We start from the raw sequence: 15,227 nt of genomic DNA, 5'->3' as shown, positions 1-15,227 counted from the left end.
GTCAATCCTCTTCAGCAGTCTTGTTGTACATACTGCTGTCTGGAGAATGGTGGTAATGTCGTCCATATAGCCTTTCACTGGTGGTAGCCTTTGGCCTGATGGTAGATTCATACCTCCAACCATCACCCTTTCCCCTATCAGGATAACCAATTTGGTATCTAAAGTTTGTTTCACACTATAAACTGCTTTGATTTGGAGTGAGAGATACAGGGGGAGTGGCTTTATTGTATCAGATACATGTCACTGCACCGATTAGTCCAGCCATGTAGCGCAAGTTACCATGGTGATGAACACAACCAAAAACCAATCCACGTTCTTGAGCCCTAAAAAGCCAGTTTGCTCAAACTAATTTCGAACTTTAACTGTTTGCAAATGAAGCCGTCTTTGTGCAACAGGCCACAGGACATTTTTGTTGTTTTACTAGAGACAAAGAACAGCCTAACACTGACAGCTAAATGACAAAACTTACGTCACAGAATTAAAGTTTATTTCACTATAAGTTTGCTTTATCTGAATCTCATTTATTTTAATTATTGGATCTGTAGAAACCTTTTACTCACAAAATCACACATTGTGAGTGAAATGGTCATTTTATTTGTTGTTATTGTGCAGAATTATTGTACAGATATATGTTAATATATACACCTGTTTATGTAATAACAGGCTTTATGAAGAAAAAAAAAAGAAAACCTGATCAACTTCAGGGAATTGTTTCTACATTTGTTTCCAGTCTCTTTTAATTTTGGTATTTCTTTGAGTAAGCGTTCAATCAAAATAATTTTCAATAATTTTCTTTCTTGTTCTCTAACATATAAAACACAAATCTAACATATAAAACATTTGCTCACTGTGACAGAACAATGCTTTCTAATATGAGTCCATAGATTACATGATTGGGTGAAACTCTTTCCACACTGAGTACAGTCGTGACAGTGACAGTGACAGTGACACGTGACGGCCAAGTATGGTAACCCATACTTGGAATTTGACCTCTGCATTTAACCCATCCAAGTTAATGCACACACATTAGGAGCAGAGTAGTGAGTAGTTAACACACACACACTGCAAACGTGGATACACACACCCAGAGCAGCGGGCAGCCTTTGTGTGGCGCCCGGGGAGCAATTAGGGGTCTTGCTCAAGGGCACCTCAGTCATTTCCCACCGGTTCTGGAATCGAACCAGCAACCTTTGGGTTACCAGTTCAACTCCCTAACCACTAGGCCATGACTGTACGGCTTCTCTCCAGTATGAACTCGTTCGTGTGATTTCAGAGATCCAGACTGAGTGAAACTCTTGTCACAATATGAGCACTTGTAAGGTTTTTCTCCAGTATGAATTCTTTGGTGCCGTTTCAGATCACCAGCTTTAGTAAAGCTCTTCCCACAGTCAAAGCACATATAATCTCTCACTTCATTGTGTGTTTTCTGGTGCAGTTTAAAACTGTCCAGCCTTGAAAAACTCTTTCCACAGAGAGAACACACATAAGGCCTCTCATCTGAATGCACTTTCAGGTGTGTTTTTAGATTTGATGATGAAATAAAATCTTTACCACACTGATCACAGTTAAATGTTTTTTTTCTCCAGAGTTAATACGCAGATGAGCACTGAGATTTGATGCTTGAGAAAAACTCTTTCCACACTGAGTGCATGTATACGATTTCTCTCCAGTGTGAATTATCATGTGTGTCTTAAGGTTTCCTTTCAGTGTGAAACTCTTTCCACACTGAGTGCAGGTGTGCGTCTTTTTGGCTTTTGTTCTTTGAATTGTAAAGTTACAATGTTCCTCCTCCACTTCATTCAGTTCTTGTCTTTGCTCTTTCACTCTCACCTGGTCTAAAATACACATCAAGTTAGAATCAGTTCATGTGAACCCTTTTAATAGCAGAAAGCTACAGAGATCAGATCTTTCACTTTTTGTTCTGTCATTCACTTGTTAATATAGTAAAAATAAGTTTTACAACTGCTATATACAAGGTTATGATCATTCAGATGCATTTCTCCATCATTTATCATCCATATACTGCTTACTAATTCACATCTACCAAAGCAGTAAACAATGAAGAATTAATAATGGACACCAACCTATTTGTTCCTCAGTATCTTCATGTTTTATTCTGGATGGTTCTGGATCCCTCATGTCTTCAATCTCCTCTTTAATAAACTCCATCTTTAACAGTCACACAGATTTCAGCTGCTACTCCTGGAGTTTGTCCTTCTCTTGTAGGATGATGGGAATATTCCCAGTATTTATTGGTGAATTTTTGTGGGAGGGGCTTGTGGCTGGCATCCTCATGGAGATGAATTAGTGCATGTACATTGTATACAGGAAAGGTCTTGCCATACAGGTCAGCATAGCACATGACAAAATGTTTGATTAGTTCCTGAGAATATTGGAGATAGGCATTTCGAATCCGCTCATCTGACTCCAGCATTATCGACACGGATACTGTCACGGTAGGGATGGGACGATTACCGGTTTCACTATAAACCACGATAAAATGTACTGACGGTTAGTCATATCGTTTAAAATGTAATTATCATTAAAACCGTGTTTGATTATCGCGATTTTAGATCCTGTTCAGCCAGCAGTCAGACGCAGGCGCAGCGCGCAATGTTGTTGTTTTTTATTCAAGAAGGAATTGCGGAAGGCAGTGACCGTGCTCGGGAGATTATTCAGCATTTTAAGAGAACCAATTCTGAGGTGTGGTCATATTTTGCCTATAACAAAAGTCCAGAGGGAAACTTAATCGAGGATGGTCACCCTGTCAGCAGAACATGCACAAGAAAAAGTAGCTGCAATAGAAACACCTCAGATCTGCCGAGTCCTCTTGTGTGACCATTACCCACTGTTGTATAGCGAACGCAAGGCAAGTTAACTTTGACCTCAATACCAAAACTACGTCTGGGAAATAATTGGGTACAAAATGTTGTTTTAAGTTGAACTATTTTATATCAATCACTTGAAATAAACGTGAAGCTCCCGCAAAGAAAAGTTCGCAGCAAGTGGCTTTGAGCCAAAGACGAACGAACAAGTTAAAACAAGACTATAGAGAGTGACATTTAAGGGATACTAATTTATATTCGTTATACACTTATTGCACCGATTTTTTTTTTTTTTTTTTTACCACATAATTACGGGGACATTGAATTGAGATTGTTTTAAATCTTACCTGTTTATAAATCCATTATGTTCAGCATACAAAACAATCGTTCAGACAAGATGTCGATCACAACAATATTATCAAACTCTGTAAACAATAAATCACCTCTGATTTAATTTTCAATATAATTAAAAACGGAGACGCAAGACGTCAAGTTGTATTTGAATGAAACGAGAGAGTGCGTCCATTGTGATACATGGTGTAACGTCTGTCAGAGAGTTTGAAGTCTGCCCAGATGAAGAATACAAGACAGTGCAAATGAACTGGTAGTTCCACAAGATTTTTATAGATGTTTTCTCTCAGTTAAGCACACTCTTCACATACATGTCGAAGAACGAATGTTAAAAGGGAAAAGAAAACACTCTAAAACACGCTACAAATCAAAGTGGAAGTAAACACATTATAATAAAACAATGGTAAGCAGTAGAGCGGTCATCTTCCTCTTTGCGCGAGCAATCTCACTCTCACTGTGCGGGCGCGCTCACATAAAAACAGCATGCATACAATAACGTACGCCATAGAAAAAGTTATCTTAAAGGCACATCAACATTCATGTCATGAACACTACTTAACACTAGGCGGCCGTTACAATGGATGTGTGCGGTGTTATAATGCGGAAGGAAAGGGAAGGAAATGCCACATAATAGAATCTTGCTTTAAAAAGTGCATAGAGCTGCTTGTTTTATTTGTTGTTTGTTGATTTTCAAATATAAAACTTGCTGAAATGTCTTCAGTGTGATCATCAACTCTTTTTAAACACTTTCACCTCGTTTTAACAAAACCGTGATAATATTGATAATCGCGATAATTTTGGTAGCTATAATCGTGATATAAAATTTTCATACCGTCCCATCCCTATGTCACGGACAAGAAATGTTGGTATTTTTCAGGGGACAACACAGTTTTCAAAACCACAGAACCTGTGTACAGCAAAAACTGCCTTAGTTCAGTGGCTTTCCACCTATCAATTTCATGCAAACCCCGCGGTTGTCTAGCAAATTCACTTGGCATCTTCCCTCTCAGTGCAATTCGTTTTTGAGAAATTGCATCCTTTTGCCTCACAGATAGACGACAAACCTTTGGGCCACGAGTCAAGTAAATGAACAGGCGCCTAACTACTCCCAAGCAGACGACATGCATATAATCTAGGACAAAGGAGCTGACGCAAGGAATTCCTGCTGCAATGAAGGGGCTGATACCAGTTTGGTGGTTTCTGTACTCCACTCTGGAGAAACCGTCATCTGTTCGAGAAGTGTACTTGTACTGGCCACCACATTTAGGCTCTGTTGTGTTTGCTTTCTTAATATGGGCAATAGGCCATTAAGTGCTCTGTGTGTCAATCTGTGCTCTAAGGTCCACTGTCTCAGTTCGTCCTCAAAGTTGGTCACTTCAGCTTCATTTGTTTCCTGTTCCGAGTCAGTAGAGCAATAGTCCACATCAGTGTCAAAGTCAAAATCATCTGATGTCCCAAGAACACTGTCACTTATTAAACTATCTGGGGTCCTAGGCACACCGTCACCGTCACTGCTAGAACTACTTGGAGTCCCAGGCACACTGTTGCCCTCATCATCACTGTCAGAATAACGGAGCAGTTGATCCGGTTCTCTTTGGCGTTTTCGCCACTGTCTTACTCTCATAGTCATCTGAAAACACAGTCGTTAATCCAAATTAGTTTAGTTTTACGGTTTATTTGACTGGGGCCGGTACAAAAGGAAAGAGGATGAGATCACAACACGTACCTTGTTTAGGTCGTTTATCTGCTAACAGGAAAGGACACCTCACTCCTTAGAGCACCTGAGAGACAAAAAATATAACCATAAATGACGGAGTAATTTAAGTTTATTGTACTACAATGTGAAGAAAATCCAGCAAAACGCGGGGGCGCGTTTTCCGACCTCAGAGGGTTAAGAATGCTTGTGTTATAGCTTTGACTGAGACTTGGTTAAAAGAACATGATTTGGACCAGGATCTTGAAATTGATGGCTTTGGCCAGCCAATTCGGTTAGATAGAGACGCACAGCTGACTGGCAAAACACAAGGAGGGGGCGTGTGTCTATACATCAACCCCCGCTGGTGCAAAACTATCATAGTAAGGGAATCTATTTGTAGCCCACATATCGAACTTTTATCTCATATTGTGTCCGTTTTATCTGCCACGAGAAATTCCTTAAATTTTCATTACGCTGGTCTATATCCACCCAAGAGCTAATTTGACAGATGCAGCAGCTGAAATCACCAAACTTGTTCACCGTTTACAAAATATTTCCCCCGATGCCCCGCATTTTATAATTGGGGATTTTAATACGTGTAGTCTTAAGAAACATCTCGGGCACTTTTATCAATATGTAAGCTGTCCTACTAGACATGGCAAAATTTTAGATATGTGCTATGGTACAGTTAAAGATGCCTATAAATCTTACGCAATGTCACCCCTGGGTTCTTCTGACCATAGCTGTGTCTTTCTGATCTATCAATCAGCCCTTAAGAGAGGCAAAGTTGAGCGTAAAGAGGTCTCTGTATGGACAGATGGCGCAAGTAAAGAATTGAATGGTTGCTTTCATATTACTAATTGGGACGTTTTTAAGGACTCATGCACTGATCTAGACAAATTAACTCTCACTGTGACAAGCTATATCAGATTTTGTGAGCAAATGATTATTCCAAAAAAGACGATTACATTATACCCCAATAATAAACCCTGGGTGAGCAGATCACTTAAGCACGTTCTTAATAAGAAAAAAATAGCTTTTCAACAATGATATACATTAAAAAAAAAAAAGAGACTCAAAGGTTGGTAAAGAATGAAATAAAATTGGCCAAAAGTCAGTTTAAGGATAAGGTGGAAGATCAACTGAAGAATGGCAATGCTTACTGTGCTTGGAAAGGGATTAAGACCATGGTGGGAATGAGTGATAAGAAAAAAGGGGTAGCTACATCTGACAAACCTGACTATGATTTGGTGGAGGAGCTGAATCAGTTTTATTTAAGATTTGACTCCTATGAACTTAATGATGATCTGGCTGAATTCAGAATTGAGTCTGAGAGAAGTAAGATTTTGATTGATGAGATAGATGTCTGGAAGACTCTTGAGCAGACGAGCATAAGGAAGAGCCGGGGCCCGACCGCATCAGCGGCCGATTGCTTAAAAATTGTGCTCTGTTTCTGAACAGTATTTTTGCATTTATTTTTCAACTCTCACTATCACAAAGAAAAGTCCCAGGGATATGGAAAGAATCAGTAGTGGTTCCAGTGGCAAAAGTTCCCTCTCCAAAGGTGCTGAATGATTATCGTCCTGTGGCCCTGACATCTCTAGTGATGAAGGGTTTTGAGCGTATTGTAAGGAGGAGTTTACTTTGCATGACTCAGAGCATGATTGACCCATTACAATTTGCATATTTACCAAGTAAGGGGGTTGAGGATGCCACAGCAACACTGCTGGACTTTGTTACTGGACATTTAGAGGGCAAGAAGACACATGCACGCTTGTGTTTTGTTGATTTTTCATCAGCGTTCAACTGTATGCAGCCCCATATTCTTGCTCACAGACTCTTGCAATTTCCTGATATTGACTTTGGTACAATATGCTGGCTGGTTGATTTTTTAATTATGAGGCCACAGAGGACCCGGGTAAATAACACTTTATCTAAGGTCCTCATGTGTTCAACAGGGTCACCTCAAGGGTGTGTTTTGTCACCACTTTTATTTGTGCTCTACACCAATGACTGTCAGAGTATGTTTGAATCAAGGCATATCATTAAGTATGCTGGTGATACTGTGATAATTAGTCTTCTGCAGGATCACGAGGAGGGCCATGGACCAGTTTTGGACAATTTTATCTCATGGTGCAAGGACTCATATCTCTACCTTAACGTCTCTAAAACCAAAGATATGTGTATTGACTTTCGCCGTAATCCTTCAACCACAGTTTCAACTTTGATTGATGGCATAGCGGTAGATGTGGTGTATTTGGGTGTAATTTTAGATGATAAACTGAACTTTGACACCAATACAGACTATATATGTAAAAAAGCTAATCAGAGACTTTTTTTCTTAAGAAAGTTGAATGGGTTTAATGTTGATAGATCACTTCTGAAAGCTTTTTATTCATCCTTTGTTGAATCAATTTGAACTTTTGCTATGATCTGTTGGTTTGGCAATTTGAGTGTAACTAACAAAAACAGATTGGGAAGAAATGTAAGCATATGTCGGAAAATAATTGGCACTGATCTCAACAGCATTGCGCATATGTACGAGGCCAGAGCTACACAGAGGGCAATGGCCATTTTGGCTAACATGACTCACCCATTACACTCTGAATTTTGCCTCCTACCATCAGGAAGGAGGTATACCTACCGAAAACGTGCCAGGTCCAACAGATATTTGAGATCATTTGTACCATTAGCTGTTGGGTTTCTCAACAAACTATAGGTACATGTGTATTTATGTTTTTATCAATTTATTATCTCATGGTTTTATGTGTTTTGTGCGAATGTGTATGTGTTGGCTACTTGTTGTGAACCAAATTGCCCCTTGGGGACATTAAAGATATTTCAATTCAATTCAATGGACATCTTGAATGACATGGGGGTGAGTAAATTATCAGGACATTTTTATTTGAAAGTGAACTAATCCTTTAAGTGTTGCAGGGTTACAAACTAATATAGCCTAAAGCATATTATTTATATGTAATTATAATATATATAATTTCTGACGATATTCAGAGTGAATGTGTTGGGAAAAGTACCTAGAACACCCAAAACGAGTTAGCTTTATTTGAACAAAGAATGGTAACTAGCTAGCAGCCAGATAACAGCGTGCAACCTACGTAGTGTTCGCTTCTTATACCACTGGGGTGGTATCAGAGACAAAACATCTTTAATGGTTTACAATAAAACATATCATGTTCATTTCATGAATGATAAAAGTGACTGAGGGACAGTAACATCAACTAACCTTGCATCATCTGTGAACCCCATATACGGACGCAAGCTAGTTAGCAATGAGCTAGTCAGTCAGTATTCCTGCCATTCCCGGATGTCAAATGTTGAATTTTCTGTTGAATCTGAACCACTGAATTTGTAAAGCGAAATAAAATGGACCGAAAATTACCGGTCGAATATTATAGGTTGTATTTTTAAACAGAATGAACATTTTGGAAGTGAAATCTGAAAGGTGAATATGGATTATTTAATTTTTAATAATGAAAACGTGTGTGAAATGTTTTGAATTGAAATATTCACAGCTTAAATATACAACAATGTTGAATTTCAGCCCATAAAAATGCAAGCCCTGAAAATACAATGCTTTAAAATGCAAGCAGGGTTAATACAATGCATATTTTTTCAAGTAGTGCAATTCAACAAGCGTTTTTGTTTTTAAAAACGTCATTATTTAACTTCCATAAAGATGGACATTTTGGTCTCTAAAGTTTGTTTCACACTATAAACTGCTTTGATTTGGAGTGAGAGATACAGGGGGAGTGGCTTTATTGTATCAGATACATGTCACTGCACTGATTGGTCCAGTTTTGGTCTGCGATCTCTAACCCAGAATAAAACCTGCTCCGGAGCAGCTTAGCCGTGTAGCGTAAGTTACCATGATGATGAACACAACTAAAAACCAATCCACTTTCCTGAGCCCTAAAAAGCCACTTTGCTCAAACTAATCTCGAACTTTACCTGTTAGCAAATGAAACCGGCTTTGTGCAACAGGCCACAGGGCGATTTTGTTGCTTTACTAGAGACAAAGAACTGCCTTACACTGACAGCTAAATGACAAGTCAGAAAGTTACAACTCAAAAACAACTTCCACAAAACTAACGTCACAGAATTAAAGTTTATTTCACTATACGTTTGCTTCATCTGAATCTCATAGTTTATATTAATTATTGGATCTGTAGAAACCTTTTACTCACAAAAATCACACATTGTCAGTGAAATGGTCATTTTATTTGTTGTTATTGTACAGATGTATGTTATTGTATATAAATCTATTTATGTAACTAAAACAAAAGTAAAAAATAATAATAAAAAAAAACTTATCAAATTCAGGGAATTGTTTCATATATTAACAAATAACAGATTGTTGTTGTTTTTCTACATTTGTTTCCAGTCTTGAGTAAGCGTTTAATCAAAATAATTTTCAATAATTTTCTTTCTTGTTCTCTAACATATAAAACACAAATCTTGTGGCATTTCACAGAAACACTAGTTTATTAGTTAACTAACTACACATTTACTTTATTTACTCTATGTGAATCTAACAAAATATTTGCTCACTGTGACACAGAACAATGCTTTCTAATATGAGTCCCTAGATAATGTGATCGAGTGAAACTCTCCCCACACTGAGTACAGTGATACGGCTTCTCTCCAGTATGAACTCGCTCGTGTGATTTCAGAGATCCAGACCGAGTGAAACTCTTGTCACAATATGAGCACTTGTAAGGTTTTTCTCCAGTATGAATTCTTTGGTGCCGTTTCAGATCACCAGCTTTAGTAAAGCTCTTCCCACAGTCAAAGCACATATAATCTCTCACTTCATTGTGTGTTTTCTGGTGCAGTTTAAAACTGTCCAGCCATGAAAAACTCTTTCCACAGAGAGAACACACATAAGGCCTCTCATCTGAATGAACTTTCAGGTGTTGTTTTAGATTTGATAATGAAATAAAATCTTTACCACACTGATCACAGTTAAATGTTTTTTCTCCAGAGTGAATACGCAGATGAACACTGAGATTTGATGCATGAGAAAAACTCTTTCCACACTGAGTGCATGTATACGGTTTCTCTCCAGTGTGAATTCTCATGTGTGTCTTAAGGTGTCCTTTCTGTGAGAAACTCTTTCCACACTGAGTGCAGGTGTGCGTCTTTTTGGCTTTTATTCTTTGAATTGGAAAGTTATGATGTTCCTCCTCCACTTCATTCAGTTCTTGTCTTTGCTCTTTCACTCTCACCTGGTCTAAAATACACAGAAATAAAGTTAGAATCAGTTCAAGTGAACCCTTATTTAATAGCAGAAAGCAACAGAGATCAGATCTTTCACTTTTTGTTCTGTCATTCACTTGTTAATGTAGTAAAAACATGTTTGACAACTGCTATATACAAGGTTATGATCATTCAGATGCATTTCTCCGTCATTTATCATCCATATACTGCTTATTAATTCACATCTACCAAAGCAGTCAACAATAAAGAATCAAGAATGGACACCAACCTATTTGTTCCTCAGTATCTTCATGTTTTATTCTGGATGGTTCTGGATCACTCATGTCTTCAATCTCCTCTTTAATAAACTCCATCTTTAACAGTCACACAGATTTCAGCTGCTACTCCTGGAGTTTGTCCTTCTCTTGTAGGATGATGGGAATATTCCCAGTATTTATTGGTGAATTGTTGTGGGAGGGGCTTCACTGCAGGTGTGAACTGTGATCACTGTGTTTTTATCCAATCTGCATTTAAAAAGTACAGAGTCATCATGTTAAACTGCTGCTGAAAAGCCTCTTTGTCTCCAAAAGTTCCCTGTTTTCAGCTCACTCATTATGGTGATGTCTGAGATCTTCTGTAAATTGGCACATTAAAGGAGAACTCCGGTGAATTTTTAAGTTAATCTTGATCGTTTTACCTTTGTGAGTACTGTCTATAGAAAAAAAAACGAACCGGATCGGTGCTTGCAACACGGAGCTGTTACAGTTAATGCCCAGAGCTCCCATTCAGCTAAAACGGCAGTTTTGGGGGCATCGACCTAAAGAGTGTCTTTGTGCCTCTTAACAGACACAAAATGCAATTAAAATATCTGTCCAACATGAACAGGGCCCTTACATGACAACAAGATGCGTTTAGCAACTTAGCCATTGTTTAAAGTTGTAGCCGGAAAAAGTGCGCGTGATTTTTTTTTTCCCCAAACCACTTCAGCGGAAATCCCACCCTGCAGCTGATTCTAAGGTTTTCATTGGTCATGTCAATCGTCACTGTAACCTAAACCAATTAAATCAGCTGCAGGGCGGGATTTCCGCTGAAGTGGTTTGGGGGGGGAAATCGCGCACATAGTGCAGGTGGGAGGAGCGTCGTGTTCCGGCTACTACTGAGATCCCACGGGACTTCAGCGCGAGACTACAGCTAGCCGTCTAAATCACTATTTAGGTGAGTTTAAACAATGGCTAAGTTGCTAAACGCATCTTGTTGTCATGTAAGGGCCCTGTTCATGTTGGACAGACATTTTAATTGCATTTTGTGTCTGTTAAGAGGCACAAAGACACTCTTTAGGTCGATGCCCCCAAAACTGCCGTTTTAGCTGAATGGGAGCTCTGGGCATTAACTGTAACAGCTCCGAGTTGCAAGCACCGATCCGGTTCGTTTTTTTTTTCTATAGAAAGTACTCACAAAGGTAAAACGATCAAGATTAACTTAAAAATTCACCGGAGTTCTCCTTTAAGCTCATTTTATTGTGTCAACAGACTGAAACAAACTACAGCATCATCACCTTTAACTTCAGTTCTTGTCTTTGCTCTTTCACCTCCGTCTGGTCTGAAACATATTAAAACATTAAATTGTTAGAATGAGTTCAAGGAGGATAAATGTGAATTTTCAAGTGAACCCTGATTTAATAACAGAAAACAAGTGAGATCTGTTTATCAAATATAATATTTTTGATGTACCAAAGGTTCATTTTGTAATCCTCTTGTTAATAGTCAAAATGTGAACGACAACTGCTGTACAAGATTATGATATAAGTGCATTTATATTCCTAGATTATTTGCTAATATTTCACAGCTCTTATGATTGGCATCAAATAATTTAAAAATATATAAAATCAGCCATCATTATTTTTAACGTTGAAAATGATGTTGTGTGTAAAAGGTAACTATAGAATTTAACATGAGAATCTGGTTAGTTAGATAATACCATAGACAGTATTGGACACAGCGACTTCATTGGATTCAACGGAGACAAGTGAAGTCAATTAGAAGCTCTCACTTCCTGGGGGTCGAGCGTACTGCGCAGACTCAAACTGAGCTTGACGACGTAGATGTGACGTGAGCAACCCGTCTGTCTTCTAGCTGTGCCAAGAGAAATCTGAATCATTCCCTTCCGAAACTTGCAGAGACGGAGATCGTGAGTAGGAGGTGTCCATGAGCTGGAGCAGGAGAAACTTTTGCTAAGTATTCTGATTAATTACTTTGTCATCTTGCCTCCACGTCCCCCGATTGCCGCAAGCTTCTCCTCCCGTCCATGCGGTCATTTCTCTACTGTGCGACAGAGAGTCGCGTGGTTATTACGCAATCGTTAGCCTATTTTTACAAAAATTGCTTCTACGGGGCCATAACGTAAGATACAAGGTAATGGAGCCTTTTATACATTTTCGTGTTTCTTTAGAAATAAATAATGGACAAATGGAGTCTTAAAACACCTCAGATGTAAAGTTATTCGCTGTCAAAGTGACGCCAAAATGAATGGGAGTCAATGGAATGCTAACAGCATGTGATGGTCTGCTAATCAATGGCGGCGCCCGGGGAAACTTCAAAATAATATGAAACCCTGCCCCCCTGGATAATACCAGAGAATGTCTAATATGGCGAGAAGTTTCACTCTCAGTACACTTCCGGCTTCTGAACTGGTTGCAGTTCCACTCTGATTCCATATGAGGGCGCTCACAGGACGAGTGCAGAATGAATGGAGGTCTATGGCGCTATACCCCTCAAAATCCACTTTTCTCAGGATATAATTTTTTGTCGAGTAATTTGAATGTTGTTTTCGAAAGGGGATGCAAAGAAATTACACATTGCTGGGTGTTAGATTTTTTTAAATCACTTATTTGCTTTAAAAAGTCTTTTAAAGTGTCAATGACGTCATACACATCGTACGACCAGAGATACTGCTTTACGCCGATCCTTCAGTCGCTTTGGTGCTTTCGCGCTCTGCACTTTCTTTTCTCTCGAGGCATCGACAACACAGCTGACACAGGTAAACACACGTGCTAGAAGAGTTTTTGTTTTGTTTGTTTCTGGTCCCGCTTCGGATGCCACAAGGCCATCAAGCTGTATCTCTGGTAGCGTTCATTAGCAGAATGCTAGTGTGTTATGGGCAACAACAACTCAACCTGTAAGAAATCGAAAGGACATAGGCCTAAGTACTCGTTCATTCAACTTTCGACCTATAACCCATGTTGAACTTGCAAAACCTACAATCAAATCTGAGATTTCTCAACGGCAATCGGGTGAAAGAGACAAATTTAGCCGTCTAGCGCCATAGACTCCCATTCATTTTGCACTCATGGACGATCGCCCCCAGTGGAACTCTGGTGGAACTACAACCAAAATTCGGTACAATAGGACTTAATAGGGAGTGGGCAGGCTCTCCGTAGACGGGCTCTGATAATACGCTGATTTCACGCAGCCGCCATTTTGAAATCTAAAGTGAGGCTCCGGTGGGAAGAACCCCGGAAGTAAGGATACACAACAATGCCTTGGACTACCAACCTGAAGCTGCTGCCGCGATTTACACTATTGGATGTTAATATCCAATATAGGATATGTAGGCTATATAGTTAATTCCTGCTTCTTTTTTTACTTTCTGAATTATATATATAAATTATTTTTATTTATAAATGAATTTCACTGTATATAGTCTAAAGTATGAAAGAAATGCATGTACAGTTTTAGAATTGACACAACATCATTAAACACAATACGCATGCCATCGCATTCACGACTCTCCTGTGATTAAAGGCGACACTTCCGGTTTTCTTCCGACCGGAGCCTCGCTTTCGATTTCAAAATAACGGCTGCGGGAAATCAGCGTATAGGCTAAATGTTTTGTCTTTGAACTTTCATACAAATCAAAATTACACACCAGTGAATGTTGTCAAAAAATGTCTTGTAAATAAATAGCAGATTTCACCCAGCAACACAAATGCACCACATCTGCAGTTTATTGACAGAGGACAGACAATCAACACACACACACACACACACACACACACACACACACACACACACACACACACACACACACACACACACACACACACACACGTCTTCAGATTCACTGTCTTTCAGCTGAAGGATGCATGAGAAAAGACATGTTAATTACCGTCCTCCCTAACAGTAACTGCAATTCATCTAATACACAGGTCACACATATGGCTATAAACATACATTAACATCAAAATGAAAGTTAAACCCATTTAAACGACATTTCCACAGACTCAATCCACCAAAATGATGTGGATTTTTTATTTTTATTTTTTACGCGCATTAATAAAAGTCCAAAAATACATCGAACTGTTGGCAGGAAAACGCATACATAACCGTATCCCGGTTTTATGGCACTTCCATAATATAAACTCAATACTTCACTTAATTGTAACGAGGCTTCAGCAAAGTGAGGATCCATTTGCAGCTTTATTGTAATCTTGGTTGTACAATCAGGGTCAATCACCAGCAAACACAACAGTAGAGACAAAGCAACTCGTAATCCGAAAACAGGCATAAGGTCAGGCAGCAAACTTACATAAATCAGTCCACAATAGAAAACAGTCCAGGGCAGGCAGCAAAGAATCACGAAGAGAATAAACAGTCCAAGAGTAATCCACGGGAAGACAAAAACACTGACAGAAACGCTCAGAGATGTTCACCAGGGCAAAACAAAACTTCAATGAGGAACTTCTTCTTCTTCGACTTGTTGCTATTTTGCAGCTTATCGGTGCATTACCGCCACCTTCTGCTCCGGAGTGTGAATCAGAAAATAGGTTAACAGACTAAATCTCACACACACACACACACACACACACACACACACACACACACACACACACACACACACACACACACACACACACACACACACACACACACACACACACACACACACACACACACACACACACACACACACACACACTACTCATCCCAGTCCTTCTGTACAATAATAACAATAATTACAATAATAACAACAATATGTGCTTTTCACCAAATAAAGAAAAATAAACATGATGCGAGTTCTGCCTACTCTCTGACAGTGAAGTCCAATCTGAAACGCGTCCGAAAATGACCTGTAATGTGTGG

At 39.1% G+C, this 15,227-nt stretch overlaps 1 protein-coding gene and 1 long non-coding RNA gene across 2 annotated transcripts in view; one reads left to right on the top strand and one right to left on the bottom strand.

Moving 5' to 3' along the window:
• Positions 1–15,227, top strand: part of LOC309506494 — a 39,487-nt gene that overhangs the window by 10,314 nt on the left and 13,946 nt on the right. The gene's annotated exons all lie outside the window — the stretch shown is intronic.
• On the bottom strand, positions 1,196–14,998 carry LOC309505774 (uncharacterized protein; the record flags this gene model as incomplete). Its single annotated transcript, XM_082179233.1, has 5 exons — positions 14,674–14,998; positions 11,645–11,688; positions 10,379–10,613; positions 9,442–10,123; positions 1,196–1,580 (listed from the first exon to the last, which is right to left on the bottom strand). The coding sequence occupies exons 3-5, from the start codon at positions 10,461–10,463 to the stop codon at positions 1,196–1,198; spliced, it is 1,152 nt and encodes a 383-aa protein (XP_082035359.1). The 5' UTR covers positions 10,464–10,613; positions 11,645–11,688; positions 14,674–14,998.

Source organism: Leuciscus leuciscus (assembly GCF_965113295.1).
Source record: "Leuciscus leuciscus genome assembly, chromosome: 9".
Lineage (NCBI taxonomy): Eukaryota > Metazoa > Chordata > Actinopteri > Cypriniformes > Leuciscidae > Leuciscus > Leuciscus leuciscus.
This window is presented reverse-complemented; position numbering and strand designations above follow the sequence as displayed.